The sequence below is a fragment of the Gasterosteus aculeatus genome, chromosome X, assembly GCF_964276395.1.
Source record: "Gasterosteus aculeatus chromosome X, fGasAcu3.hap1.1, whole genome shotgun sequence".
In the NCBI taxonomy this organism is placed as follows: Eukaryota; Metazoa; Chordata; class Actinopteri; order Perciformes; family Gasterosteidae; genus Gasterosteus; species Gasterosteus aculeatus.
The window spans coordinates 20762998-20790117 of record NC_135698.1 but is presented as its reverse complement, the minus strand read 5'-3'; the positions used below and the strand labels follow the sequence as shown (position 1 = coordinate 20790117).

Genomic DNA, 27120 nt, shown 5'->3' with positions numbered 1-27120 from the left:
TTTAAACACACTGGAAAAGATACAACTTTATTTCTCCCTGTTGTGACAATACAAAGTCAACAAGTGCAATAACAATCCAACTGAAAACGGTACTGATCATTCTATCTAGTAGTAAATACATAGACAGAACGTAGTGTACATCATCATCACCACCACACCCAAAACGTGAGGTATCAACCACTACAAAGCTTCTGTGTACAGGTGGGTAAACTGTAAGGCAACTGTTACCATGACAACCGGACAGACTGAAACAGATGTGTGCTGTTTTCCTCCCATCCCTTTTGTTTTTTTGTTAATCATTCTAATTTGGGTAGAGGGTTGAGCTGATACGATTTACAGTACCACATCACACATCAGGCCAGAGTCACGACTGTCCTCAAACAAAACAGGAAACATCACAAAACCAACTTGGAACATTTTAAGAAACGGCGGAAATGTTCCAACTTTGACGCTGCTACTTTTCTACTTTATTGTTAATGAGAACATACCTTCTTTACTTTATTACAGGTCACACAGCACAAACCCGAAAAAAGGACATCACCTCAAACACATCATCGTTTTTTTCCCACTTATTCAGCATTAGGGACTAATTAAATCCCCTTTGTGCTACTGCACGAGTCAAAACTCTCCTCTGGTTGCTGCTTTTGATCCCACACTTGGATTACGGAGGCAGCTACGGAAAGAGAGCAGGAGAGTGTAATTTAGAACCACTGCAGATCCCTGGGCCAATTATTTCAATTGGACACATCCTATTCTTCTGCCCCTGAAAGCACAGGCCCGCAAACGCAATTAAGCTTTAGCCACGGAAACGGGAATGAACTTGATCTAACAACTCAGCAAATGTGAATATTATTGCCGATAACTGAGGAAGGAGCCCAGCGCTCGACCAGCTACCAGTTTTGTTCAGAGGATCCACACTTAATGAAAGAGAAAGCGATTAAGGGCACCTCTCGCTCTGGATAGGGGAAAACCTCATTTATTAACAATGTAGTCATTAAATGTAACTATTAATTGAGAAAGAGATTGGCTTATTAATCAATAAGGAAATTAATCTTTAGTTGCACCCCTGGATGACTGCAATTAAATAATTGATCCATCATTTATTTACAAGTTTACACTGATTTCACAAATGTGAAGATTTTAATAGTTCTGTTACATGTTATCATATATGATCATATAGCCGAATATCCTTGGACTGTGTTGAATTTTGTGAATATCTGTTCTCTGGCTGTCAAAAATCACGCCATGTATGTTTCACTGTTCTGACATTTTATGGACCAAATGAGTCATTAACTTATTGAGAAAATAATTGTCCCATCAATCGTTAGAGAAAGACATCATTAGTTGCAGCTCTAAAATAAATCTTTTTCTTTAAAAAGTGAATTGTTTTCACTTTCCTCCTCACAACGCTGACAAATACATCGTGACCTTTTTCATTATGAGAGAATTATTCAGAATCTCCCTTTTGGTAACTTCACCTTACTAAATGTAAAATCAACTGAAAGCGCTGCGACCCCCCCTCAGTGATGACCCAACTTTTACATATGATGTCATCCATCTATACAGTACATTATTGCTGACAGTGAAAGGGGTTGTAATGGGTTTTTGTTGGGGGGTTTTTCACTTTCCATTACGGCTAATCACAATTGTGTGTTCCCAATACAGGATGTAGTGTGCTCCTTATAAAGGAACCATATGGATGGATGGATTCATTGTCACCATGTTGCTAATGGAGCTGTTTTTCAGACAGGTCCGGTAATGAGGAAGGGCGAACAAGTCAATGAGTGTTACAGACACGACTGTCTCACACTAACTTCACAAGTAATTACCTCCGATGGGCTTGTAGGCCGGACGCCACGGATTGACGTTGTGTTTAACGTGGCACAGCGCTCTTCGTCCCTGATCCTCATCATCATGTGTTCACATTACGAGCGAACCGGCTTCAGTTTGCTTTTCGCAGCAGGTGAGCAGGTGGAACGAAGCTACAGACTAGCCACAATGCGCGGCCGTTTTGTGGCTTTGTCGCGTATTGTTTAGAGTGAATGACTTCAAAGGGAAATGTGGATGAACTAATGTGAAGCCTTTTCATCTACAGCAGTTTATCTGCATGGCGTTGTGTCCTTGTCAGACACTTTACAATATAGAGAAATCACTTGTTTTCAGAGGAGATCTACAACATTTCATACAAGATATTGTTTTCTCAACATGGCTGCAGAGACATTTTGTGTCTCGGATCAGTGAGTAACAAAAGCGTTCTACATCCTACTACTCTAAGTGAGATGCTCAGCATCAACCTAAGCTGGTACATGTTCTGAATGTTAACCACTCGTAAATTTCTCTGACTAATGCACATAAATAAACCACCAAATAGATAACCCACAACTGTGCCTAACTGCTACTGAACACAAACTGAAACAGCAGTGTAATAAACGTCTTATATCTAGAAAGATGAGCTTCTTAAAGCCTCCACACCGGCGGGTGCAGTTCATCCAGTTCGGCTGGGATCTTTTTGGGACACCCGGGGCCTTGGCCGTCTCTTCAGAGGGTCACTGAACACCTGTTGGCTTCGGAGCGTGTCGCTCCTCTGCAGCAGAACCGTCCTGCGTGCCTCCTGGCAGCCGTTGCTCAGCGGGGTTTCTAAATGCCACGCCGGCCTGCTGCTGTCGGTCCGTGGCTGTTCTGTGCTCATTTGGAAAGGGCAGTAGTCTCTTCTAACTTCTACGGTGTGGCTGGCCCACCGCTGGTGGTCCAGAGAGGGGGCGTCCGCGGGGCCTCGCCTCTGAACCGCGTAAGGGAACCAGGTGTTGCTACTCTCCACTTTGTCCACTTGCAGAATCATTCTGTAGAGAAAGAACATGCAGGAATTGAGCACTCTCAAGTGTTTACTTTTTTAGTTTCTCAGCTTTCAGCTACATCTTGTGATAATCAGTTGTGGGAGTTGCACAGTTGTCATGGAGACGGTTGAGATTTTATCATGTGACAGGTTTTATGTTTTGTAAGGAGTTGCCTTTGGGGGTTGGATGCTGTGAATAGTTCTGGTTCTGTTCTCGGTCTTGCTCAACACGCTCAACGTCTAAATGATGGACCAATGAAGCAGCTTACAATGAATTACAATGATTTACTACCCTACTTGACAGAAGTGAATTATTTAATAGAATGCATCAAATACAAACACAGTTCAAGGAAAGCGAGCAAATAAAGAACCAACGTTTTAGGATGACATAAATGTGGAGGCGGGGCGTGATGGACAGCGTGGGGGAGGGGCTCAGTGTAATTAGCCCCGCCTGCATCCATGGAGTGAATTGTTTTTGTCCCTGTTAAATGCAGCTGTGGCGATCCGGCAGGTAAGAGAGGGAGAGAAGAACAGACGACGGGTCCTGGTGTATTTCAGAGAAAGCCCCCCTCATTCCCCCGGTAAACAAGCTAGTTACATGCACATTTAAAACATATCATGCCAATTAATCGCACATAATGAATAACGTTTGAGGAATTGAACTTTAAAGTCTGACTGAACGTCTCTGTTTTCAATGCCCACTGAGTTGCAACTTAAGTTCTTTCAAAAAATGAACCTAGGAACCTGTATCCTATTGAACATGAACATTGAGAATCAGCTTCAGGCCTAAAACAAATAGACCGAGAAGATTTTACAAGCCATCCTGCCTCTATGAATATCATCCCAGTCATTTCCACCCCCCCCCCCAAATAATTGAAGGTTATACTTTTGAGAAAATGACTCAAATTAAGTTCACAGAAGTTTATGATCTAAAAAAAGATCCCAAACACAGCCCAAAAATAAAATTGCCGCTGTCTCCTTCGCTAATGTTGAGGCCAAAAGTCTCTGTACAGCTCTCGAGGAGTCAAACATATTCTCGTGCTCTTTCCTTTTAGCCCACAGCAGAATCTAAGTCTGGCGGCCTTTGTAGCATCATATGATGTTAATTAACTCACACCACATGGAGAGTGTTGCTTTAATTGGACAAGGTCTTGGCACGCTGCTCCGTGGACAGACAAGCCAGGAATAATTTCAGAATGTTCAATTCTATTATTGCCACTGAAATGCAACCAGCGAGTTCAAAGATGGACGTGAATATGCAGGAGACACGGCCAGGCTTTGATCATACTCTGACATTTAAAAAAAGACCGGGGGAAAAAAAGATTTGAAGTGCTGTTTCAGAATAAGCTGTTTTCCAGCTTCTCGTGTTGAGCGAACCGTGGCGTATACGGCTCAATGCTGGAGCGGGTCGTCCTTCAAATTAAAAGATTGATGGATTTGATCCCTGGCTCCGCTAGGCTCAGCTGTCGATGTGTTCATGGGCAAAAAACACTCCAAATGGTTGTCTTTCCAAATATCGCGCCTTTGGCGTGTGAATGGGTATGCATTTGAAATAGTCAGATAGCACCTTGCACAGGAGCCCCATCAGTGCATACAAGTCCATTTACCCGGCAGACTGACCCCAAGACGCTGGAGTATTGGTGTTATGGCTGGATAGCTACCAGCAAAGTGATGTCACACACAGCCTTAGCGGGGCGATGGAGACTCTGCGCCTGTGTGATACCGCGGAGTCACTGAGGTAGTGTGAGTCAGGTCCAAGTGGTGACAGAGGCCACCTCACATGGACGTCTCTCTCTCTCTCTCTCTCTCTCCCTCCCTCCACTGCTAAGCTCAGCTGGCCCAGTTATTCACTAATTCTACGATGTCAAGGGTTGGCTAATTGGACGAGGGGCGGCGTACTCTTGATAGAGCCTGCTTAATATTTGACAGTAAAATGAGCAATGAAACGTCTGTAATCTCAATTTCACAGCTATTTTTGCACAGCAAGTCTTCATCAGCAATAAAGTAAAACTTAATTCACATTCAATTCTTATCTGGCTTTGAAATATCCAGATGCCACTGCTGTCTGTTAGCCGTAATTGCGAGAGGTGGACTACTGGGCAGAGAAGGTTTGCACAGACTGGGATCCTGGCCAAAGTTTAAATGTATTTTAATGTGCTGTGCATGATTGGACAACATATCAGGGCTTTACTGCTACTGAGGATTTCATAGCAATAAAACAGAGGATACCAATTTAAAGAAGCACCGTGTAATTTCTAGCCACATGCTCCAAATAAATAGGAGGCAGTTTATCACTCGTTTCCGGGTCCTTATGATCTAATTTGACAGTTTTATTGTATAAACAAAAGAAGCCACCTACAAAAAAAAAAACAATGGGACTTAAATAGTGAAACTCTGCCGGGTCGAACCTGTGGGTCACTTTATCTTTACCTCTTTATTTGATCGCTTCTCGCGTCCCGCTTTACTTCCTCCCACCGGTGTGTTTTTCCCTCCTTTTTTTTGGATTGTCCGCCTCGTCCCTAATGGTTCCCACCTGTGTCCAATCACCTGCCACCTACTTACACCGTGTGTGACCCTGTTATCCATCATCGAGCGGGTCGAGAAGAAACAGGATTCATTCTTCACATCATTAACAATAACTACGCCGTCCGGCTTGGCCCGGGTGTTTTTCTCTCGCCTGGATTGCACATGCATGAATAGGAGATTTCGATAAAGGGCTTCCACAGTAATAAGAGCTTCCCAGTAGCCGCCCCCCCCCCCCCCTCCGCCTCGCCCCCTCCAAACAATGTCACTGAATGCCAAGCTGCATTTTTTTCTGAAGAATAATATCTCTGCTTCTGGAGAAATAATTTGATACTTTGACTTGATGTGACTTGATTCCTCAGTTGCTGTGCGACTGGGTTCTTTTCAGATGCTCCGGCGCCGGTTGCTGGACTTGACCCCCGTCGCTGTTTGTTTACATCATTAAATGAGATGTTCAACTGACTGGACTCCGTTTTCTTCTTGACGCCGTGTCTTCTCTGGGGATAAAGATCTGTATTCCTGCGAGTAAACGGTAGGCCATGTGATGACGCACTGCGTGGGCAATATCATCTGTTATTGGTGGACGTTTAACACATTTAAAGCGATAAGCATTGTCTAGATTGTGAGAAGTGTTTTGCTGTGTTGAACTGCCAACAGGCTATTCTAATCTTGCCTCTGAAACTGGAATTTAGCTCCCAACATCCGTCACTTTTTTTCCATTTCTTATTACTGATTTGATAGATTATCAAAGAATATGTGAAAAACTGACCTCTTAATTAAAAAGCATGAATTACTATTAACTCAGAATGTTCTTGTTTCTCAATGAGCATTCTGCTACAAACACATTCTTATGGACGTCCTCTGGCTTAAAGCACGAGAGCTTCCAGTGCAGGTCACCCTAGTGAGTCCAGGATTGATGAGTCCCATCATATTAAACTGACTTCATGTCTAATAAGGAGGCTCCATGGGTATGTCTAGAATAAGTTAACCGTATTTCCGCCAGTCAAGCAGCCCCAGGATCTTTCTGCAGCATCCCAGCTCCCCTATGCACGGCTTGCACAGTCAACGCTGCGTCTCAAAGCCATTTGTCAGACCTCTGCCCACATTAAATTATCATGAACCGAGAGAGATATCTACCTCCAGCCAGAGACTCTGAGCCGCAGTAATGGAGACCAAAAGAGCTGCATGAAAAATGTACTGCACAGAAATGTCGGTTTGGTCAGACTCTGCTCCGTGATTGTGCAGCTTTATTTTGAAAGTCTGAGCAATGGCTTAAAGAAGAAGAATGGGTTCCCCGGGGTGCGTTTTAACAACAGTCACAGCGGCCCAACACACATCGAGACTCTTGTGACTGCTCTCAAAGGTAATAAAAAGATAAAACGGACAAATAAAGGACGGCAGTTTTTTTTTTTCACAGGAATTCAATAAAAGAGTCAAATCATTCAGGGTAAATCAGAGTCAGGGGCCGCGGCGGGGACTTTTAATGTTTCTCTACGCTGTATATGAATTCAAGGTTCCAGGGTGTCCTATTGGGCTTCTCTACATGCTACGTACATGTGACAGCGACTCACCACGCGGTGGACGTGTTGTAGGGCAGGAGCGTGGGGCTGTGGCTCTCCCCTCGGAGGCTGTGTCTGGGCTGGTAGTGGCTGGGGGCCGCGGCCTGGGCTTCGCTCTCCTCTGGCATGGACCTGTGCCACTGACTGCGAGCCTTCTTCAGCCAGCGCCCCCCCAGACCCCATTTCTCCAGGTAGACCCGGCACAGCTCGTAGTTTATGGCCGAGTAGTAGAGAAAGTCCAGCGCCAGCAGCACCAGGACGAAGAAGCCGTAGATCCACACGCCGACGAGGGCTGTGTAATTACTGCGTGGGAGACACATATTAGCGAAGTTTAATCTGGGAGAGACGATGACAAACACACTTCACATGCGCATAGATACCACCCGGACACCCATCAGCCGGGCCCTTAAATCCTCGCTAAGCGATGCAAGGTGTGAATGTTTTCTGTTCATGTGGCGAGACCAAGACGTGCATCAAATGCTCCTTAGATAATAACTCGTAGCCCTCCATCTGTTCCTTAAATTCTACAACACATTTCATGAGCACAATAGACATTTTAATCGATTTGCGCCTACCTTTTCGGATCATTTCCTTGATGTGTTACCTGATCCACCTGGATTTAATGTGGCCCATGGTAAGTTTGGCACACCGTCATCCATAAAGTGCAACAAAAAAAGGCTCCCTGAGAAATTTGAGAGGCAGCAATGTGCCAAAAGTATCTGGATGAAATGTCTTATGTTTCTATGGCGCTGAGGATATTTATTTTGGTAATGTCACACAAATTTAAAGGGATTCAGTCCTATTAGGATGGAGGAAATAGAAATAGAAAGGAATCCACTTTTTTAAAATGAACGTCCTCATCATGAACTGCTGCTGCCTTTTTTTCACCTCTTTTTTTGAGAGATTTACTTACAATTTTGTTTGTGCGTCTACTCAGGTAATTCATGAGGTCAACATGATACTCCTACCGGGATGTAAGCAAACACATAAATATCCCATTTAACACACAGAGATTAAATCCAAAGCAATTCATTATGTGTCAATGGTTTCTTCCTGTTACTGTTGCTTAGTATTCAAAGATATCGCTTCGTCTCTGAATTTATTCCTACTCATCATCCTTCCACCTACTCGGTGTAACTACAGGGTGAGCTACATGCTGCAGAGCACTGCCTCGTGAAACCCTCAGAGGACAAACGCCTTTAGTTTTACTGTGAACTCCGCTAAATCTCAAACTATATTACCATTTTCTCCACGCAGTGTTTTTGGAGAGCAGAACTATTGCCATTTTAACCCTCTTGGCCACTGGTAAATATCACACCCAGTGAGTCAGAACAAAAGAGTGGCCAAAGAGGCCACGTGACACTGAGATAAAACCTACTGCAGGGAAGTGCGAACCGCCTGGGGCAGATGCATGCTGGGAGGGCATAAGTACAGAGAGAGCTGAGTGCTCCCACAGGACCAGAGTCTGCCTCTGCTTCAACAAATACATTGTTAGGTGTATGTTTACTGTGTCACAGGTAATGGAGGTAGCTATTAATAATGCTAAAAGGTACTACATATATAGTGTGATACGATGCCGCAGTGATATTTGATAAAACAACTGGAGGAGCTCCACTCACAAGGAACCTGCTCATCTCGGTGGAATGCCTCCGAAGGTGTGGATCAATGTCAACAAACCCTCTTAGTAGGAGGCAATTGGTGTCACGGAGTGTGACACAAGCGTTTGTCAGCAAGTAGACGATAACGAGCTGTTTTCATCCGACGTGAGGAAATGTCATCTCCAAAAAACGTTTGTTCCGTCGTACTTATTCCCACGAAGCCACACTAAAGATTCAGCGTTTTTTTCTCTCGTTCCCTCCACACAGCCACGGAGGTCGAGTATTGGTCTCGTTTGTTTGTGTTTCGCCGCGTAACTCGGCAACCGTGAAACAGGATTCCAATGTAATTTGGCGGGAAATTCCATCATGCCAAAAGAAGAACGGATTCACCAACGAGGTCATCAATAAACCTCAGAGGTCACTGCTCTGGAACCACGACGCATATTCCTAGATACCATTTCTTCATTCTGGATTTCTTGAACCGTAATTATTTTTTCTCCTTTTTTTGACTTACTTGTGTGCATAACCGTCTGAAGTGGTCGTGAGGTTGATCTGCATGAGCATCTGGAACTCTGTTTCGTTGCAGCAGTATTTGAAGGCGGTGTTGTTGTGGTGGCAGCAGAACATGTAGGTCTTGTTGTCTGAGAGGCGAGGGCAGTGAAAGCCGAAGTGATAACCCCCTTTGTGGTCCGAGTAGGGTTCACACACTCGGTAATGAGCGGAGAGGGCTGCAGTTTGAGGAAAACAGAATTTATGTAAAGTTGAGTCAGAATGTTTTTTAGTGCAGCACGAGACAAACACAAAAACACTCCTCACTCCTCAAACTCAAGAACATTAAATGTTTCAACTGAATATTTTTATTTATCCCATGACAATTTTTGACCTAATATATTTTTTAAATATAAATATTTGATTGACATTTCATAAGATTGGCAATAATAAAAGTAAGTTCAAATGAACAACTAATTAATAAGAAAAACAACACAAACATGCCCCAAACCACAGGAATATGATTATATGGGTTGTTTCACTAAAGAAACCACATTTAAAACAACCTGTGTAGTCTAAGACCCCAAATATAAATAAAAACTAACTAACAATTCAGAATGTTTATGACCAATATCTGTATAGTTCTTTCTCATTGTACTAGACTTTGTAATGGTGACACTGTTTTTAAATTAAAGTAAAAATATCGTTGGCAATTATTTACTACAATAAATGCTAATGCAATTACCGCTTAATTATTTCAGCTTAATTATTCTCCTTCCAACCGTGAATTGAATGATGCAATATCATGTGAAGTTCTTCCAGATTAGCTCTATTATAACTGTTTAGTCTTTATTGTGTATGTTTCCTTTCATCGTATTTTGAAAATCTGTGAAAGTGATTTTAGTCCGATGTCCACTTAGGCTGCAGGTGATAGAAGTCTTTCAGAAATCTCAGCCAGCGATGGATCAGCATTTGAAAGAAGACGGCTCTTTCAGGTTATAATGAGCTCGGTGTAGCTGGCCATCTCTCCTTTAGAACAGGAGGTGCAGTGAAGCGCTGCTGGACTAGAAGTGAAGGTTGGTTTGACCTTTGCATCGACCTCTGCAATCAACTCGTGACGCGCCATGACACCTTACACGTAAAGGACGGGGCCGCAGTTTGTAGGTGCATGAACTGACGAAGTGGAAACAGGACACCGTGAAGCCATTTAACAAACACGAGACGTGAAGGTTTGCAAAGAGAAGTGTGTTTACAGCTGCTTCTGGAGACCATCCAGCTGTCAACACAGACGACTGCTTAATGTCATTAACACCTCTGGAGACGTCGGTTAGGGTTAACAGCTCGGCTCTGTCGTTGCAGGAAGTTTACAATCTGCATCCTGAAAACCGCCACGGCTCGCTCTCCCATTCCCTCACAACAAGTAACATCTGAGCATCAGTCGGAGCTCCAACATCATATTTGTTTATTAATGACTACACTCAGAGCCACGGTTTTTCATCTTTCTTCTGAGCTCACATAATACATGCCATCAGCTTATTAATAGAACAAAACCAATCAATTATTTATCGGGCAAAAAAGCCAAATGTTCGCTGGTGCCGGCTGTCCGAAGGCTTTTTCAGTCTGAATTGTCTTTTGTCTTCGGCCGTCGGTTGAACAAAACAAAACTTGATAATGTAGCTTTACGACCCATTGATTTGAGACTATTATTTGACGCATATAGTTTTATTAAAAAAATTTTTTTTGCCAAATTAAGGCTAAATTGTTTTTTGTTGGTTCTACTATTAATATCACCCGGCTGTTTCTACCATTACGGATTCACTTAAAAGTTTTTTATATATATATATATATATATATGATATAATTATTCTTTCTGAAAAAAATGTTCCTTTAATTTAGATGTAGATTCAGTTCATCATACCAACTGATTCTGGTTTTAAATCTAGCATTAAGTATGATTTCTTTTTAGTGTTTTAATTAAAAAGTGGTGTACACCTACTCTGCTGACGGGTTTCCCCCCTTTGTTCCAACGTGCTGCTGTTACTACGGAGGCAGATTCTTGCCTTGATCATTTCCTGTGTGCATGATGTATCACGTCTCAGAGACACGTGTTGGGGGTCATAGTGTGTCTGTGTGTCCTCATTTAGAGAACACCTGGAGGTTCAGAGCTTCTCCTTCCACGTACACTTTGGCAAGAAATGTCTTATTCAATCCCTCGATGTTGAGTGTCTTTGATTTAACCTCTGGGCATCAGATGTCATCATGGTTGTTTCTTGTATTTGTGGCCGTTTTAATAAAGGACAGACATTTCAGCAACATGAACCCTCTGCAGGCAGACTCGCTGATATGCAGACTAAACCTTACAGACCTGCAGTGGACAGCAGGAGGAAGATGACCGTCAGGACATTGAAGGACTGTCTGCTGGTGACAGTCATCTTCTCGTCCTCATGTGGGAGGTAGGGAGGTAGGGAGGAAAGGAGGGAGGGGGGTGGCTCTGCTTTAGCTGGGCGTGAGCATCCTCTACTTGTGGACAGCTCCTCTCACATGGCTGCTGCCCGCCGTCAGGACTCCTGATGGGAACAAGACAAGCAGAGAGGAAAGATTAAGAGATTTGATTTGTATTTCTGGAATTTCCATCCTACTGTGTCAACAGCTTGTCTGGCATTGAGCCCCCAGAATGCCTCCTCAGGTTTATATGATGGGATGGCTTGGGTGTTAATTATAATGGATATTTGCACTCTGGGCAAAATACCTTTGAATGTAAATAATATTACTTACTTGAATTTGCCGTAATTTAACACTTAATAATTTAGCATCAGTTATTGAAAAGGAAATGTGCAAAAAATACAAATGTGCCTTCAAACAAGATTGCAAACAATAGGAGAGTTGAGTTTCCAATTCGGGGAATTCTAACGCCATAAAATGAAACATTGCGATTAGTTGGAACAATAAAAATATACTTATTTTCCTTTGGACCACATTTACCAAATCAGAACAAATAATGATCACTGATGCATTAATACCAGCACTCCAAAACAGAAGAAAAAAAAACGAATAAATGTAATTCTTATCTTGGGACTTTTTTAAGGAAATCATTTTTTTTTAAACATTAAAAAACACCAACCAGCAGATATTGAATTATATAACTATGTTATGTTAAGAAAATTGCTAAATTGTGGAGTTTTTCAACTAAGTTACAGGGAACTCGCTCCATCAGCATAGTTTACTGAGTTATAATTGCAGAACTGCTGAAGAGCAGTTTACCGGAAAGTGGTGCATCATGGAAGTTCATGAACTGTTGTACAGTTACTATTCAAACGAATAAATAGTACCAAACGTAATTGCACATAAATGGTCCATGTTAATTGTGATGTTTATGGTGATTTAATACAAATTTAGTAAATTAATAATCTGCATTTACAAAGGAAACGAGGGAAAACCTTTGGGTTCCATTTGACTTTGAAGCTCTGATCAGTGTCAGAGGAACCGTGACCAGCTGAGAACCTGGATGATGATGCATGGTTTGTCTTAATGTAAAAAAAATGTTATGTTCTCCTAAAACCATAAAATCTACGGTCTACCGGTCGAACATCTACCCAATCGGCTCCGGTTTGTGAATACCTTTTTATGGTAAAGTACCAGAGTCTTCCTTCTGAAAGATGAACCCAAGACCATCAAGGACGGCAAAACATTGTTCTTCTCTGTAGAAGCTACGTGGAAAGTGTAACAAAACTCAAGTCCTGAATAATTGAGAAGCATACAGCAGTTGACAGCAGAATAAAAACCACATATGAGAAGCAACAAGTGCAAACAGCATCAACGATCCACATTTTCTTGTGACGAAAAAGAATGTAATAGTGGATCACATCCAGTTTTATGTTGCATCATGACTTTTTTCTTGATCCTTTGGCAAAACAGAATCATCTTGTGGGAACGCTTTGTTTTGAGGCAGAGATGCGAGCATGCTGATAACGTGTGTACTTGGATCTGCTTGAATATCGCACATACTGCCGCACGGGCCTGAGACCTGAAACACAACGTCGGGATCCTCAAAGACAAAACGTGGAACCGAGAAGACAAGCAAAGGCGTGCACTCCCCTTTCAAACCGCCTCAGCTACACATAATGCAGCCACTCGCGGGTTATACATGTCTGCCTGTTCAGTAAAGCCTATAAATAAATGCACCAGAGAAAAGCTAGCTCTACATTGGACAATCTCCTTCCTGGCTAGTCGCTGTATGTTTCCAGCTGCCTCGTTTCTGACGTAATTCAAACAGCACGGTCGGATTGTCGCACATGACAAAACAATGTACAAAGTGGTCACCATGGACCAGAAGCACCGATGGGTACGTGGGGCAGCAGCAGTCCTTTTCTGCTAGTCTTTAAAACATTTTGATCCCACAAGATGTCCTCGGTTCAGAGAGCCGGGCAGCTGTAAGGGTCCCGGGGGGCTTGTTAGAGTGGCGTTTCTCATGTTTCTTTCCCCTCTTTATACTTCCAGTGAAAGCTTCAGTGTACTGTCAGATGACAACGAGGGATTCCCATCCTATCGAGTCCCCCTGCGATCCGAGTCCTGCTTCACTCTACCGCTGTTGTCTTTTACAACTGAGTGTTTGTCCATCTCACGGAGTCACGTTGTTGACTGTACAAACGCACAGCGGGCTGTAAAAGTTCACTTCATCGCGGCTCAAGGCTTGTTTGCAAAAAAGGCATGAATGTGGTTCATGTAATGAGCCTGATGGTAGCGAAGCAGAACATGTACTGTAAATACACGACGTGGTGCAGTGCTTCGCTCCCTGGGAATGAAAGTAGAACACAGCGCTGAGCTGAGCCGACGCGCGACACGGAGCCACTTGCTGTTTATGTCTGAGATCAAACTAAAATATACATAAAGACCACGACGACCTAGTGTTACTGCTCCCGGTAAATGTGTATGAGAGGAAATATCTAAAAGATTAACACACTCCTGGGCTAACGAAGAGCACTAAGAGTGTTTCTTTTATAAGTGCTACTCAATGCTGTTTCCCAGGACAAGAAGGAAATGTTATAAGTGACCAATTACTGCAGCACACGTTTTATCACAGCACAGCAGAAGACCCAAATCTGTCAGAGGTTCGAGGGGAATTGCAGATTGCACATTGTTATGCAGCGCCCATCTCGCCCAACAGTTTTTTTCTTCTAACATTAACTTCAAAGTCTGGCACTTTATCATGCTTTCTAAAAAGCTGTATTTAATTAGTTTAGCCTGCTATATCTATTATCTGACAGCCTGTCGAGTTGGTACAGTCACAAACTCAAAATCACCTTTTTCTCTCTTCTTTTTGTGCCAAACATTTGGATTGTCATTTTGAAGCCTTTTAAAAGCTGTTTAATTCTGTGGATGATATTCGGATATCTGTGCATATTCTGTAGCTGTTTTTATCAGGTGTGTGTTTTCCTCACAGCTCACAAATACTCTCCGTGGGTACGTCGGCTTGTTAACCAGTGTTAAAGTGGGACGACAATCCACCCAAAAACACACGAGGATGTGAGCATCCGGAGGGAAGTACGGCGCGAGACGGCAGATGAGCAACTCATATGTGGGTGTGCTGATGGGCTCGCATCCAAATACCCATCAGTATTCTGCTGCAACGAGCCGTGTGCCTAATTGATGCCCCCTTTGACTGTCATCATAATAAATTGGGTTTCATTCACATTCGATGACATTAGCGCTTCACTCGGAGGCCCCACGGCGCTCGGTGGGGATATGACTCCAAGTCGGGAGATTTAAAACCGGGATCTAATGATCGTCACCGTTCCGGGAGAAGTGGATTGTGTGCAGCGCAATTGTCATTGAGTTAAGAGCGGCGTCGCGAGGCGCTGGGCTGGATGGCTGGTAAACGCGAAGTACAGTGAGCGCCGCCAACGGCTTCCATCGCGGCGTTTGGAATATGAATGTAGAACTTTTCAGGCCTCTGCAGTCATTTTATAAAGCTGCCGTGCTCAGCACAGCTGGGCGTGAAACCCATTTCAGCCAGATGTGAGATGTACTGGACAATGTATGTGTTAGATACCTGAACTCAGGGTATCTGCCCGTATCCAGGGGGACCGACCCAATAGCCGAGGTATCTTCTTACCAATCTTTAATCTGTCACCACGTTGAACCCATCGTGATCGTTTTAATGAAAGGTGACATGAGGCCAGGAGTTTTTTAATAGTACAGCTGGAACACACCGTCCAAGAGCTTATCAACTTAATAAGGTTTGTATTGGCCATAATACCAGTGTATCCTCATAACAAACACAAACCATCATGTTTGTACAGCTGGAACCCATAATATTTTGTAATGATATCATAATAATGATATAAAAAACATTCTGTGGAATATTTTTTACTGTTAAGATTTACTGTTCACAGTTTATACCTCTTGTGTTCCATGTCACCTCTGACTTTACATTTTTCTTATGGTGTATTTTTAGTAATTCAAATAGTAACAATCAAATCACTACAGAAAGAAAATAGAAAAAGAGAAATATTGAATAAGGCGGGTAACATACACCAGACATTTCTTTCTATTTGCTCCAAACAAGCTCAGCCCTGTCAGGGAAATAACTGCTCATTCATTTGCGATGTATCACTGAGCACTAAGAGCTGCGGCGCTACAGATAAATATGACTGATGAACAAAGGATCTTCTTTAGTTTATCTAATCATCCACCTGAATAAATATTTCCACATCAAATAGTCTAAATAAAGCCCAGAGGCAGCAACGTGTTTTGTTCCGTCGGCTCGATGTTGCTTGGGAGACGTTTGCGTCACAGATGATGAGGGATTTAACATCAGGTCTGTTTTTTAACCTGGTAATATTTTGTGAGCTTAAGCCGAAGATGAGAGAAGAGCTGTAATCAAACTTGCGCGTCTGCTAAGTGCTGTCATGTTGATGAAAACCACAGGGTGCCTGTTTCATTTTGTCTCACACAATACGATTCATCTTCAATTTGGATAACAAGGGAAGATTTAAAAATAATACAGGTATTTGTGTGAGGCTCCCCAGATCCAATGACGGAAATGATTTTATATGCAGCTTCCAAAATACCAGGTGGAAATAGCAGCACGCCGTCGTTGTTTGGGACCCTCTACTGTTGTAAAAGGCTTTTAGCTGCGTGCAACACTTGGAAATAAATCTCCAACAGCTTCAGCTCCACCACGGCATCGTTTCAGCTTGAATGAGGAACGTGTCCAGACGATCACGAAATCTGACTCATTTTCTCAAGTTTTAAAGAGGGAACGGGCTAATTACCACACATCAAAAGGCCCCCAGTGATTAGCTCCACCCAGCAGCTGATTAGAAAGCTTCTATTCTTGACCAGAGAATATATTATAAATATTGCTTGGCAGTGAGTACTGTATATGCATGCAGTGCTGGAGAGACGGCTAATTACACATCTTCTGGAGTCTAATAACTTGAAGTAGTTATGCAATCAAAGTCAGTCAGAGGATTACAATTTTGGGAGCCCTATTTAAGCTAATGCAGATCTAAATAGAATAAATCCAGCTGACTTGATGGTACATATTTGAGATGATGTATGAAAGGATAAAACATTTTATTGGACAACAGAAAACGCAGCTTGAGTGCTGTCTCTTGACTAGCAGTGACATTAATAGCTGATTAGTTGAAATAAATGAATCAACGTTTAACGCTTAAGTTGCAGCCCTACTCGGATTAGAGCTCGCTTTCCCTGAGCAGCACATCCACTTGCTTTGTTTTGAAGGAGCGACTTTGTGGACCGTGTGTGTTGTGGAGTTTGACTGCTAAATGTCACTGAGACAGCGGCCACTTTTAGGGCCACGGGAAGCCTTTCAGGAATTGTTCCGCTGCAGCTCCCAAAACAAAGCTCCATCATGGCTGAAGCTGGCTGCACGCAGAGACCTCCTCCGTCACCCTATCTGCAATTCAAGTTCAGTTTTCTTTGGTAGTGGGACTGTGATTCTTGGAGAATAACTGGACTTGGTTTGGCTCTGGGGTTCGGGAGACACATTCTTGCGACTGCTTGATGTCTGTGGTGCAGACTGTGTGTCTCTCAGACACAATCCAGCATTGTTGGTTTGAATTTGCTTCAACACCCGACTCTGGGCTCAGTTGGTCACTCTTGTAAACGTCCCGTGGCATTCTCCTCTTGACCCTTGATTTATAGCTTCTACCCACAGACAAATAGCCTGGTGGGGATTAAGAAAATGAAGATGGAAAGGAAGTCACGACATGGGACAGCGGTGCACGACCAAGCTGAAGCACATCACTTTGTGAATATGCTTTTATTTATTTTTGTTCCAAAATTATTCTTGTATTAGAAGACACATTTTTCCTGTGCATATATTTGTGGCACAGAAGGAAAACACCTTCACCCTCCATCGAAGGAAAATGGACTGAACTAAATAACTGACCTGATTTACCTCGAGATCACAGCATGATTACTGAGAGAACTGCATGACCCTAGTAGATACACCCGTTTGCTAATACGTCATTGGATGATCCTGTTCCTTGAAGTGTCCCATGTCAACTGGCACTCCCTGAGAATATTAATGGAAAAACTATTCCACGAGAGTGTCGGATCCAAAAGCGGCTCGCCGTGCTGTGAGTTTACCCTCAGATAACCCTCTGGAGCAAAGTCTGCCTTAAGAGCTTTAACACCTCAGACGAACCCCGTGCAGTTCACAGTATGGCAGCCGAAAACAGCTGTGACAGATGTCCTGTGGATCCCCGGAGAGCTCTCTCACACCTCGGGGTCCCAGAGGTCACCCGGGGCAACGGGCACGCTGGGCTGCCAAGAATACCTTGGATGAGAGCGGATAATACTCCACGCTGCTCCACATCCAAGCGGTGAAGGTGTTTTGGCGGCCTGTTTATATGGCCTGTTAGAAACACAATAAAGTGCAAGGAAGTGTTTGTGGGCTGTTGCAGCGATCATTACTGGAAGTGTTGGTTGACCGTCCGTCGTAGTGGGACAGCACCTCATTAAGGAGGCTGTCCTGATTTTCAACCATGGAGGTTGAACTCAACTCAAGTCTGCATAATTTTGGCAGATCTCCTGTGAATAAGAACTTTCTCTCTTGTCCTGAAATGCTCCCTGAATGCTGGTCAGTTCAACTCACTACTCTCTAATATTATAAATTGGTGCTAAATGCTCTGAAGAATCCACTGAAAAATGGCCATTTGAGCTGATTTATGGGACTGGAATGACTTTTGTTTTGTTATTCACTGATAATATGTGGACATGACTACTGTGTCCATTGAAATGATTCGTCATTGTTAGAAAGAGGGATTATAGTCAGCCTTTATATTACATGGTGAATCAAGACAATTACCGTCATTTGGGGCCACAGCGACTCACGGATTAAACACACACACACACACTCACACACACACACACACACACCAGTTGAGTTCACATCCTCCGCAGTGAGGATTTTTTTGATGTGTCATTCGATTACAGCACGTGAAGCAGCGACACACACAGCTTTATGCACATTAATGCTTTTCTCAGCATCACTGTGTCTTCTGTTTTAACGATGAGGTCAATCACCAGCAGAAAGAGGAAAAAAGCAATAATATATTGTTTTGAGGGAGGATGATGAAGCCCTATTATTATTGACGTCTCAGAGGCCCAATGCGTATCTATACTATGCTAGTGTATCAGCTGGTTTTAGAGGAAGATGGAAAACAGCTAAGATAAACATTTTTGGTTCACGGTTGCTTCTTCATCACAGGTCAAATCTTTCCGAACACATGGAGAATATTTTTAGAAATCACAGCTCAACTCAGAACAAATTCCAGCTGGCTGTACACCTGTACAACACCAGTTTAGCACCAAGCAGCAGAATGATCCGCTTTGCGACTGGCAGGTAATCAAAGTGGAGCATTCAGCAAATATTTTAAAATATTAATTTGTCATAGACAAGGTTCCCAGAGATCAAAATTGAGGCCATAAGCCTTTTCAGTGTCCGTCCACGCGTCATCTTTTACGTCGGCCTTCTCATCTGCCACTTCTTGTTGGCGCTGTGGCTGCATTAAAGGCGTCGCCTCGACACGCTCCTTCTATCTGGTGATAAAAGCTTTTCCTCGTCGTTGCGCAGCTTAGCTCAAGTGACGGAGGCTCTGCTGAACCTCTGGCTCTCTAATCGACAATCGGCCTCCGACACCGACACGTTCGACCCTCCGTGCATCTCTGCTGTCAATCGCATCTGCTCTCTTCCTACGACACCTCAGTGAGGAGGTCAGTGAGACTTACCTTATATGGATGTTGTTAAGAGCAGTTAGTCCGGTACGCTTAGAGTTTGGAGGTGAAAAGTGTCTCTAACCGATTATTTAGTTTAGTTGGATTATGTATAAACAGTTTGGGGATGTTGTTTTAAATCCCTTGGAGGGAAACACATTGCATACAGTCTCCATATGACGTGATACATTCTGGCAGGGTGCACTGAGTGAAGAGATATATTTATTATTAATAATATTCGTATCCCTTTTACATAAAAAACAAACCTGCTAATTAGATAATGTACGTTACAATAGATTTGACTGTGATAGTTTAGCAGTTCTAAAGAGTAACATACTTCATCATTAAAAATGAATCAGGTGTTCAGCCTGTGAACATTTTAACATTGGCTGTTATTTGTGTATTTCCTCTTACCCAAACTAAGGTTCTTAAGAAGTGACTACACTGAAAAGACAAAGGTGGGGCTTATTATTTATATTTATGCATGGGAAAGAACAATAAGCATAAATGCTACTTTGCAAAAGCCCAACGGCTGATTTCCCCAAGTACCACGTTTCCCTCTTATCATAATTATTCATGTGCGAGTGAACAGTTTCAGCTGGGTCAATACTAAAAAGGCCTCCAAGGAACCGAAATCGATGTCATTTTTCTTCCACAACGTGTTAACAAGACACACACACACACACACTAACTGTGCGTTAATGTTCTAAGCTACTGGAGTATTGTGTGTCTGAATGTCAGCAGCTTGTTTGTCTTTTGATTACTCCTTCAGCCTGTTTCAGTAACTGCACACAAGGAGGAAAATCCCCCCCCCCCCCCTCCCCAAAGAGACAATAACACAACAAGGCTCAACGCAATGTACCCGTGGAGAATGAAAATAAAAGCACCTCAACATATTGATATCGAAAAACAATTAACGGTTGTTTAACAGAGCGAGCCGGCTTTCTGCATCTGATGGTCTCAACAGTGAACACGGGCGGGACAGTAAGAGCTTACAGCTGATGAAGGGTCAGAGTGTGTGTCTGTTTGAGTGTGTTTCTCTCCCCAGGTTTGGGGCTGATAAGCCACCATCAAAGGAAACTCAACGTTTCGTCAAGGAACCTGCCCCTGTGAGCTGCTCTCACACACACACACACACAGATTCCCCCCACACACAGCTGTAATCATATGCACATGCATAATGTGCACACCTACTTTTCTTCTGTTTTTCTTCTCTTCCGTTTCTTAACAAGCACATAAACAGAAATCAATGCAAATGAAAGCGCACACGTAAGAGACACAATGCGCACACACACAGAGCCGCGGCCTCGGGGAACTCGAGGTGAACCTGAGGGAGAGAGAAGCCACGATGACGAACCGGCTAAACAAAATGAATGCAGAGTTTTCTGCAGAGACTTGCGTGCACAGCAAGTGACTACATGCTGTTTATTTTGGGTTAGAATGTAATTATATGGCTGCCTTTGTGACTGTTGGTGTTATTAAGCAGTTTTGCTCTCGGCTGGAAACTGTTGAATATCAGTTTTGGTGAGTAGGGAAGGAGATTATTCAGTATACTAAAAAAGTCAGATGAAAGCCTTTGCCATCAGATGTATTTATTTATTTCGCTTTCACTTTTTGAGCTGTTGTTATTGTGTTTGATTGCTTTTTTTAAATCACAAGCAAAGGATAAACTGCAGAAAGCTCCGTGAAAGCCTCCAATCAACATTAGAATAAATATGTCATAAGTCTTCAGAGGCTTTTCACACATGCAGTTTATTCCGAGTCCGGAGCTATTTGGGTAAAGGTTTTGTGCCTTCCAAACACCAAAGCAAGACACTGTCGTTGCGTCTGCTGAAATCTGTGGTGTGAACTTGTTTCTGTGTCTGCACTCTGAGATTCATGGTTGGAATTCGATATGTGTGCAGGGACAGAAAATTGCTGAGAGCTTCCTTTTTTTCCTGCAACATTTCAACCGCGATATGAAGCTTCATGCGTGAGATGACGATTCCACAGTTGTTTTGATTTCAGCTCATCGCCTACGACTTTTATATTTGAGATTGAGGCACCGAAAACCCTTCGTCTGCCAAAAGATTGCCTGCATCTGGCGCCGCCGGCGACTCTGCAGCTCCGACACCGGTTTGATCATCTGTTATGAATATGAAATGCCCCCTGACTCTAAATGTTCACCTTGAGGGCGTTCGCCGAGCCAGCGGTCACGACACCTCTCCCTGCTCCGCCTACCCCGGTGTGTGTGTGTGTGTGTGTGTGTGATATGCTGCTTTGCTGCATGTATCGGTGCATAATATGCAAGTGTGTGAGTGTATTTACTGCACGCGCAAGTCAATGTGTTCAGGGGGCGGAGTAGACCCTCAATGTCAACGACTCCTCTTGGCAGTGAGGCCCTGGACTCACCAACTGCCCCTGCGTGTGTGTGTGTGTGTGTGTGTGTGACGGAGATAAGGTGACACGAGGAACCCGCATGTGCCAAACTAAACTGTCCTTGCTTATCGTCGGTCACTGAGATTATGTGACAAAAACGTGCTGACTAAACACAAAGTGCACTAATCTGCTGCTGAATGATGATCGTTTTTTTAATGCATCTCTTCACTTCAGGTTGTTTTTGTACAAACACATCCTGTTGAATAAAAACCAGGGTTCATGCACTCCCTCTCCTCTTGTCTCAAAACACACACACTTATAATTAGAATAAACAAAGGGAACACAATACTTTCCTCCCGTCTTTAATGCCTTTTATTGTAATCGCCCCCCCCCCCACTTCCCCCCCATCAGTTCATCAGCCTGCGTCAGAAGCCTTTGTTCACAGGAGTCAGAGGCCAACATCAGTGTCTGCAAGCCCACGTATCCTAACCGTGCTGAGAGGAGCTCAGTGAACAACTGTGGCAGAGGTTTGTACTTGTTTCCTGGGGGGTGTTCTCGCTCATACACTGTAAATAAATACAGCCAACAAAAGCAGAGTCCTTAGGGATTCATACGTACATTCATTACAGAAATCCATCATCATACGAAGCATACGAATAACTGCATTTTTTTCTAATGACTTTTTGTCTTATCCTGCTGTTATCTGACTAGTTTACAGCATGAATCATTTCCTCCACCCGGCTCACCTACCACACTCACTTCCTCCAATACGCACGCACCCAAGAGACGTGTTATCCGCGCGCACGCAGGAACGCGCGTGCAGCCTCACACATAACACACATAACACACTTTCTATGCACATCGTGGGAATCAACAATCATGCAATCGAGGCCGTTTTCACAGAGGAGCAGCAGCCCTTTGTGTGAATGAACAAAAGGAATCTCCTTCCTCCCCAGCTCCTCTTCCCCCCCCCCTTAATTCCTGTCATGTGACACCATGCGTCTCCCACGCGCCTGTTTCCAAGTTACCGGCATCCTTCCTAATTGCCTCCTGTGACGAGAGGGAGCTGTCCTCGCCTCCTCATCCGAGCGGAGACCACACCGGAGAAACACGGCGCGCACCTCCCGGTAAACCACGCAGCTGTGCGGACCGAGAGTGAAACTTCAGCAGCCGAACTGGGGGCTTAAAAAGGAAGGAAGGAAGCAAGGAAGGAAACGTAACTCAGCCACTTTTTTCATTTGGAAAACTGTTTCAAATGAGAAAATACTGCTCCGTGAGGACATTTGATTCTCTAAGCATATGAACGGCTTTAAACGGGAATGTTTGAGTAAACAAAGTAAAGAATTGAGAATAAAGCACGTTTAATAGCGGCTCTGCTCACTGACCTTTTCCAGCTCGGAGAGGAATCAGAAGATCTTCTCGCTCACTCGCGCTCGCAGAATTCAGCACCCTGTTGCTCCTTGTTTGCTCTTCCTTTGTCGCGCCTTCCTCACAAATAGAACCTCCTCATCCTCAGGACCAAGGCAGGGATTAACAGCTCGTGAGGGAAGCCGGGCGGAGGAGAAAGAAAAACACTTCTCTTCTCACCCCCAAGTCCTCGCTGGCAGTGTATCTCCATCCGTCAGAGCACAGCGACTGAGAGAGAGACAGAGGGAGGGAGAGAGAGAGAGAGAGATGAAACGATACGGAGTAAGTGGGCGAGTGAGAGAGGGAGGGAGGAAGGGAGGAAGGGAGGGAGGAAGCGAGCTCATGTGTATGCGCTGCACGGTGATCCACTATACTGTATGAGCTCATGTTTATCTCCTGTTCATGCATTCCTTTGCTTTTACTGTGACATCACATTATTTCCTCTTGAGGGAAACATACTTCCTGGTAGTTCTCTGCTCAACTTCCCTCATTAGTGACATACTCGCTGTGAAATAACCATGTGATGCATTTCAAATCCTCTTTGTCTCTCCCACAAGCACAATCTATCTGTTCTTGTCACATCTATTAGCTTTCTTATCAGAGTTAAACTCATCTCTTCTCTCCTAAATGCATTGATTCCCTCGCGGCTCTGAAAGTCAACGTGGAAGCGCTTACAGGGTGCGTTCTAGCTAACGGCCAGCAGGGGGCAGATCCTCCAGTTTCAAAAAGAAGTCGCTTTGTAAGGAAGTTTACGGTCTCAATTGTTACTTCGTTACGGCATGATGTTCATTTGGTAAATGATGATCCTTTGTAGACGAGGCAGTTATACACATACGAGAATAAAGCATTAACAGTACCACCAATTAAACTTTCGAAACAACGTTACCTTAAAATCTACAGTGTAGAACAGAAACAAGAGTTGACAGCGATGTCAAAAATATTGGTCAAAAGAGAACAATGGGATGGAAATCGTGTCACTGTGTGGCCACCTCCCTGTGTTCATCAACCCTATTCAGTGCTGAGATCAGAGTTAAATTAAAGCTAATTATTTTTTAAACTACATAGCTCTACATAACTGCACAGTAAACTATGGGGGAAAAACTGTCGCTTTTGTAACATTCACAGGCGTAAAGACAAACCAGTATTGGCACCAGTGACTTGGTGTGGAAGTCTCAGCACAGCTTGTGTGTATGGAACATGCTGTAACTGTGATGCTCTGCCTTTCTTTTCCGCTCTGCCGATTCCTGATGTTGCATGGCGGCCGGAGAGCCCGGGCGTCTCCCGAGGTACGGCCACACCCTCGGGTCAATGTGCACGAGAAGCCTTGGACCAATCCGGTCACACACACATCGCTGGAAGGTGATCTGGGGGCCAAACCGACAGCGTCCTATGTTGATAAAGTGTCAAAACTCCACAAATCACACACACGCCACACCACAGACAAAGTGACAGTTCACACCACAGAGGAAGTGATGGAGGATCTCATCGAAGCGAGGAATCGCAGGGCACCAGCATATGGCCGATTGACACGACACACATTGGTCCCCGGACCGGGGCGAGCAATAGGTGCTCCCGCGGTGCACTGTGGGTTTCGTGCCGTCTCGGCTCGCCCTCGTGCAGCAAGATCGGGAGCTCCGGTTGGGGGGCCAGTCCCTGTCAGAGGGGGAGTGTGCCGGAAGGGCGGCCTGAGGGAGGCTGAGCAGGGATCGGGCTGTGTGACGATCCGCCAGGAAGGAATATGCAGAGCCGCGATATAACGAGTGCGTTTTGTGTGTTCTTAGTGCCGTTTTCTCTACATTCAGTGCAAACAGACACACTTGTCAGGGGAAAAGCTCGCAGCCATTTTCTGTGCATCATATTGCATTTGCGCTACATGTGAACCAAAAACTATTGGTTAACGATTAAAAAAAACTGGAATCCATCACAACACCATATAAGATGATTGTATTTGTCACAGAAAAGAGCTGTGATGAAATTCTTGCCAGGGTTGCTGTTTTTTTTTAACATCGCCCGCAGCGCCGGAGAGTAAACATTACACAATTCTCTTACAACTCTTATAAAATATTGAGTGGCGTGAGATGTACTCAGGAATCGAGGTCATGGTAAATGAGTACAAAGCTGGGAAGCTGGCTGCGTGGATTGTTTCGGTGTCACATGATCATTCGTGGACTTTCTTCCTTTTGGCCAAGCTGCGGTAGATTTAAAAAAGAAAAAGTTTTATTTTTAAAGAGGCTTCATTAAACCATTAAACCTGCAGGGTATTTGATACAGATGTGACTTTCACTCAATACTCAATAGAGATTGTTAAGCTTGTTATATGGTTTAGGTGCAAAGAAATAACTTTTGGAAAGGCTTGTCTGTATTTTTCTCTTGGACGCCTCTCTCTTCTACAGCACAGGCTTCTGGAGCTGGGTTCTTATTGCAAGGCATTTGTATTGGTGGTTTTAAAATGATTTTCATTGTTGCAAAATATAGTCCAGCTATGAATTAAGTGTCCCTCAGCGGATACCGTGTAAACCCCATGGTAACAAAGAGAGTGCACGTGGTTGTTGAGCTTTTCTCAGGGGCCCTGCTTAAGCACATGCACTAGATAGAGGTCAGTCGAGACATGGGGAATTGTGCAAATCCCTGCAAGTCATTGCCTGTCCTCTGCTCTTAGGGGGATGCTGCTAATGGAAATTTGTATCTTGCAGCTCTCTCAAGTGTCCTTTTTGGACGTCTGGGTGCAGTTCTTTATTTTTGCTTTGCTGAGATGCAAAAGATCAGAAAATTCAAATTCCAAAAGAGCTGTTTTCTTGTTTAATTGGATTGTTTGAGTATGAGTGTGAAAAGTGGCCCTTCAGGGTGCTGGTTAAGGACACCTTGTACCTCCACGCTGATGCTGACACATGCATTTGCAAAAATAAAATCAGACACACCAAATCCCCTGGCGGGTGGCTGTGATGTGAGCGTGCTTTCTGTCATTCAGGGAAGCGTCTCCTCTTCATTTCTTTCAAGGGTAGCGTTGTATGTTGCAACGCTCTCCATGTTGAAAGCAGCACGCTGTTTCTTAACATCAGCAACTACAGACTCAATCATGTCAAGACATTGTTCCTTGTCAAAGAAAAAGGTCAAAGCAACAGGCCACGATTTTATGGCTCTCTTTAAATACTGCGTTTCTCACCAAAATCGACAAAAACTGGAGGTAAGTTAAATGATATGCATACATACACACAGAGAAACTAGCCTTTTCAGAATATCAATTTATGTGGCATTTATAGATATAGAAAGATTTTTGTTTTAGGAAGGATTTTAGGAGAATAAATCCTAAACTTTTCTTACTTTGAGCTTTATCCACACTGCTGAGTCAAACCTTTTCTGGGAATCATTCGCATACGTCCAAACGATGTCACGGCCGACTCAATGTGAAGTGAAAAATCGCTCCTGGCATCACACTGAAGCTTTACTTTCTCTCCCAGTTTCTAATCCAACTGCATTTCACCATCGTCATATAATTACAAACTTTTTTATTGTCAAAACACATCATTATTATTTCAATCTGCAGGTAAATTAATCACTTTCATTAAGGTCCATTTTTTTCAGATGTTTCTCGCGAGGAAGGAAGGATACCCGAGAGAAACTATTAGTCGGATCATGGATTGGTGGTCTGATCAAACCTTTTAGAATGTTTCACTTTTTGGTAAGAGAAACGTCACAATTTATCAATTTTAAAAAATGTATCAATTCTATAGACATATTAGGTACTTTGAAATGGCATAACTATATAGGTTGATAAATGTATGTAAAGAATTCCAAGAAGGAAAGATTTGCTCTATTTAATAATACAATGTATTAATTTAATGTATCTTGAATATTTAAGAAAATTGTATCAGTATGTGTAAGAGTTTAGAGGCTAACGTAATGTGGATATCATGCTGTGAGGTGACATGCTAACAACCCAAATGACTTTGCTCTAAATAACTACTAATGCTATAAGCAAAGAGTCCTAATTCATAAAGCGATGGCTCCCACTGTAAATCAAAATCTGCGCTCGCTTTGGCCTACTTACAATTTCTCAGTCAAAGCTCGAAAAATCTCTTTTGGACAACAAACTCAAAAGAAGAAAAGG

The 27120-nt window shown here is 43.4% G+C and overlaps 1 protein-coding gene across 2 annotated transcripts; it reads right to left on the bottom strand.

Annotated features, from left to right (window-relative positions):
* On the bottom strand, positions 1 to 23312 carry shisal1b (shisa like 1b). 2 transcript variants are annotated; one of them, XM_078082384.1, is made up of 5 exons: positions 22991 to 23312; positions 11368 to 11569; positions 9028 to 9241; positions 6911 to 7218; positions 1 to 2840 (listed from the first exon to the last, which is right to left on the bottom strand). In XM_078082384.1, exons 2-4 carry the CDS (start codon positions 11432 to 11434, stop codon positions 6924 to 6926), a joined length of 576 nt encoding a protein of 191 aa, XP_077938510.1. In that variant the 5' UTR covers positions 11435 to 11569; positions 22991 to 23312; the 3' UTR covers positions 1 to 2840; positions 6911 to 6923. The 2 variants fall into 2 exon arrangements, with proteins under 2 accessions (XP_077938510.1, XP_040019181.1); XM_040163247.2 differs by having other exon boundaries at positions 6928 to 7218; positions 22991 to 23308.
* Positions 23313 to 27120: the final 3808 nt, after the last annotated feature.

Bases quoted from the DNA above. Each gene is read 5' to 3' on its own strand.
- shisal1b (XM_078082384.1), bottom strand. From the start codon at position 11,434: ATGACTGTCACCAGCAGACAGTCCTTCAATGTCCTGACGGTCATCTTC. The intron at 9,242-11,367 runs GTCTGTAAGGTT...CTCAAACTGCAG, and splicing joins CCTCCTGCTGTCCACTGCAG to CCCTCTCCGCTCATTACCGA. The intron at 7,219-9,027 runs GTAAGTCAAAAA...TCTCCCACGCAG, and splicing joins TCAGACGGTTATGCACACAA to TAATTACACAGCCCTCGTCG.